Here is a 3,662-nt window from a genome sequence, read left to right as displayed (position 1 = left end):
TATAGACTTGGTATTTTGACATCACAAACATCAAATTGAACCAGTGCTGCATTGAACATACCAAGTGACACACAAAAATCAATGTTTAACTATTGTTTTACTTTTAAAATTAAGAAATTGAATAATGTATAATACTAATATTTGAATTATAGTTTACAGTTTGATACCAAACATACTAACATAAATTCATGAAAAAGTATTTCAATAAGATTTTGAATACAAGTCAACAAACGTGATGGCATGGCCTTTGATCCATGACCCATGTGGAGAAGGTTAATGCCCATCGTTTAAAAATTGTAATGGTAAAAGTATAAACTGTATGTGGCTTTGATCGATTATTAAAAAAAAAATTTCAAATGATATTACTAGCATTGAAAAAATAGTTCTGTTGTATTATTTAGGGATGTGTCATGAAGAGTTGTTTTGAAAAGTTAAATGTTTTTATGAGTAACAGAAAATTATGTTTTCCACAGCTTCCAGCAGTCGCAGAGTTTTCTACTAATGAAACAATGGGTGAATCTGGGGACCGGTTAGCCGCATCTTTTGGTATATCTCGTCGAGAGCAGGATGAGTTTGCCCTCAGATCTCACACACTGGCTGACAAGGCAACGAAGGGAGGGTCTACTGGAGGATTTGACTCCACTTACTGTGCCAGGTAACACTTGTATTATAATCGTTTAGCTTTGCGATATTGAAAGTTAAAACATACATTTAGGATTATAGTAACAGCTCTGGCCTGAACTGACTAGCAAAAATCACTCTTGTTGAACTGAGTTTCTTACAATAGCTGTAAAAGTAAGAGAGACCTCAGTTCTGAACGTTGGACCAAAAATTGGCCTAGATGACAAAAAGGTTGATATACAAGATAATATTCTTTAAAACAATTTCTCATTGTCATGGTTAGTCATATACAATTACCATGCTTAACTCTATGACTACTAGCACACTCTTTATATTCATTTCTGTGTATATCACAAAGTGTTACTGAATTAAATTCAGAATTTAATTAAAGCACTTTACTATCAATGTAGTTTAATGAAATTAACATTATCAAGTATGTTGTAATTCAAAGTTTTATTTCTTATTTCAAAAGAAACCTCTGAAACAAAAACAATTAAAACTTCAGTTTTCTTGTCATGTGATATTCTAGTGGTTAAAAATGTTGTAGCTCTACTTTCTTTCATTTCAACTCTCTTCTGCCTTATTACAGATGGTCAAAGTACACACATATACTGTATGTTTACCACTAACTAGGTTGAATTCTAAGAACTTTGTTCCAAGGATGGTGTTGTAAAAGTTCTCCCCCATCAGCAGGACCCAAGCCTACACAAAATTGGAAAATTAGATTTGAATGTCCTGCTTATAACCAATACAAAGAGTAGATTTCAAAATATATTTCTCCTATGTTTTCTATGATCTCATTGACCTTGACTATTGAAGGTGTACAGTTGCTAATTGCATTCTTGGAGATGTTATCCCTAGGACTTCACTACTTTTTTTTTGCCTTATACATACCAGCTTGATATACAGTTAAATTGCATTTAGGTTTACTTTTATACTTTAGTTAATTATGTATTATTTGTGTTTTAAAATTTATGCTTAAAAGTTTTGATGATTTTTTTAACTTTATTCTATGCTTTTGCTCGTTCAGCATGCATTTTATATATTAAGCAAGTGCAAACAATTTTGCTGCAGGCTGAACAGTTTTTGACAAAGATAATGTGGGGCACACATTGATATATGTGGACATAAATAATCAATGATGAAGAATAGGAATATAAAATAAAACGTTGAAAATAAACTAAGTGAAAAGTTAAAGATGTGAAATTACACATATGACCCAAAGAAGATGTTTTTGTTTCTTAAGTTTAAACATTTCATTGCACTGAATGTTGATGGTAATTGCTAGAGTTAACGATTTAGTAGAGAAAATGGAAAATAAAATATAAACATTTACCTTAAAAACTTCTGATATTCATTTAGGGAGTTCTAGAGATTATGCAAATGAAATGTGAAAAGTGTACGATAATAAATAGTATATTTATACTTAACATGAAAAATCACCTTGTGGGTGAAGTATTCAGAGTCTGAGAGCAAATAACTACAATAAATAATGAATTTTTATTCAAAACAGTAGAAGAAAGGAAAACTAGATGTTTTATTTTTTTGAAACTACATATTTTCAAGAAAGTTCTTGTCAAATTTCAAACAATTTCATTAACTAGATTTATTTTTGGTACAAAATATTATGAGAGCGACATTACCTATGGGCAATGCTTGTAGTCGGTAGTCATCGGGTTAATTATTGATCAGTTTAATTTTATTATTATTGCTACTTCCAAATACTACTTACATGATGCAATTCACAATACAAGAAAGTAAACTCCAATTCCTAGACATTATGGATTAATACCGAGACACATGGCCGATGTTTCATAGAAGTTTACAGGAAACCACGGATACCCTGATTATAAATCAAACACCTTGACAGTGTAAAGATAGTCATCATAGACTGCCTATTGTCTGGATTGAACAACGGTTTGTGAGGGGTCAAGATGTTTCATAGGTATGTGGTCTATAATAGCAGATGGATTTGTAAGGTGTTACCTGATTGGTCACTTGTAGAAATTCTGAAAGAATTCCAGTTAAACAAAAGAATGGAAAAAATATTATGCATCCTTTACATTATGTTTGTAAATTTTGGAAATCATTTTAGAGCCAAGTAACCATGGATATTTGTGTGTACTATTTTCAGCATGTTATCAATGATGATTCTCCTCTGCTTAGATGAAGTTACATTTTAGCTTGTGTTACATGGAAAATTAGATGAGTAAATGGGGTAAGAAACAAAATATCAACTCTTTTCATTACAGGCTCAGTCCCTGGGAACAACCTTGTAACTATTTTGTGCTTGTTATAATTTTCATGCTATAACTAAAATTAGTAAGCATATGTTAATGAAATTTGGCAGACTATCAGTAAACATTACAATGCTTTCATACATAAAATTTCAGATTTTTTTATTAAGTCTTAAGGTTTGTTAAGCAATGTTTTTCTCATGCCTTTTTTTTCTTTTCGCATGTTGCCTATCCAACATGCAAAGTAATTTTCATTTTAAGGTTAAAAATATCTTTAAGTATCATAAAATTTTACATGCAAAGTCTTTATAATGTCCAGATAGTTATCAAACATTTCTTAAGAAAACACTTTATGTTTTATCTGATATTTTCAGTAATGATTATTGTAACCATAAAAATTAGGAAATATATATACATCAATTATGCCTCTTTCATTCTAGAATGACAACAGATTATAACATGAAAACATAAAGATTTAGACTAACTAGCTTAAATCTCATAACATTATACATTTATATATATTTATTATTTTTATTATATTGACATTTCAACCGTGCCTGGCTAAAACACAGAAGTCACAATGACAGCACATGTGCTCTCATTTTATCATATCCAATATAAAACTGACCTTTAGTCTTTACAATGTGACTTGTCTTGGCTGTGTTTTATTAGACTACTATATTGTAAAATACAGTCACATTTCAATTATTATACATAATATATGTACATAGATTATTACTATTTAGAAATAAGTTCTTAAACTTATTTTTTCTTAAAATGTAGAACAGTAAATAAAGAAGTAAA

The 3,662-nt window shown here is 29.9% G+C and overlaps 1 protein-coding gene across 1 annotated transcript in view; it reads left to right on the top strand.

The window, feature by feature from the left end:
• LOC106465415 (trifunctional enzyme subunit beta, mitochondrial-like) overlaps positions 1-3,662 on the top strand; it is a 45,498-nt gene that overhangs the window by 40,296 nt on the left and 1,540 nt on the right. Inside the window, 2 exon segments of the mRNA XM_013925642.2 lie at positions 474-623; positions 625-655. Coding sequence (XP_013781096.2) covers positions 474-623; positions 625-655 — 181 coding nt within the window.

Source organism: Limulus polyphemus, unplaced genomic scaffold (assembly GCF_000517525.1).
Source record: "Limulus polyphemus unplaced genomic scaffold, Limulus_polyphemus-2.1.2 Scaffold1936, whole genome shotgun sequence".
Classification (NCBI taxonomy): Eukaryota; Metazoa; Arthropoda; class Merostomata; order Xiphosura; family Limulidae; genus Limulus; species Limulus polyphemus.
The sequence above is the reverse complement of the archived record's forward strand: the minus strand, read 5'-3'. Positions and strand labels throughout refer to the sequence as shown.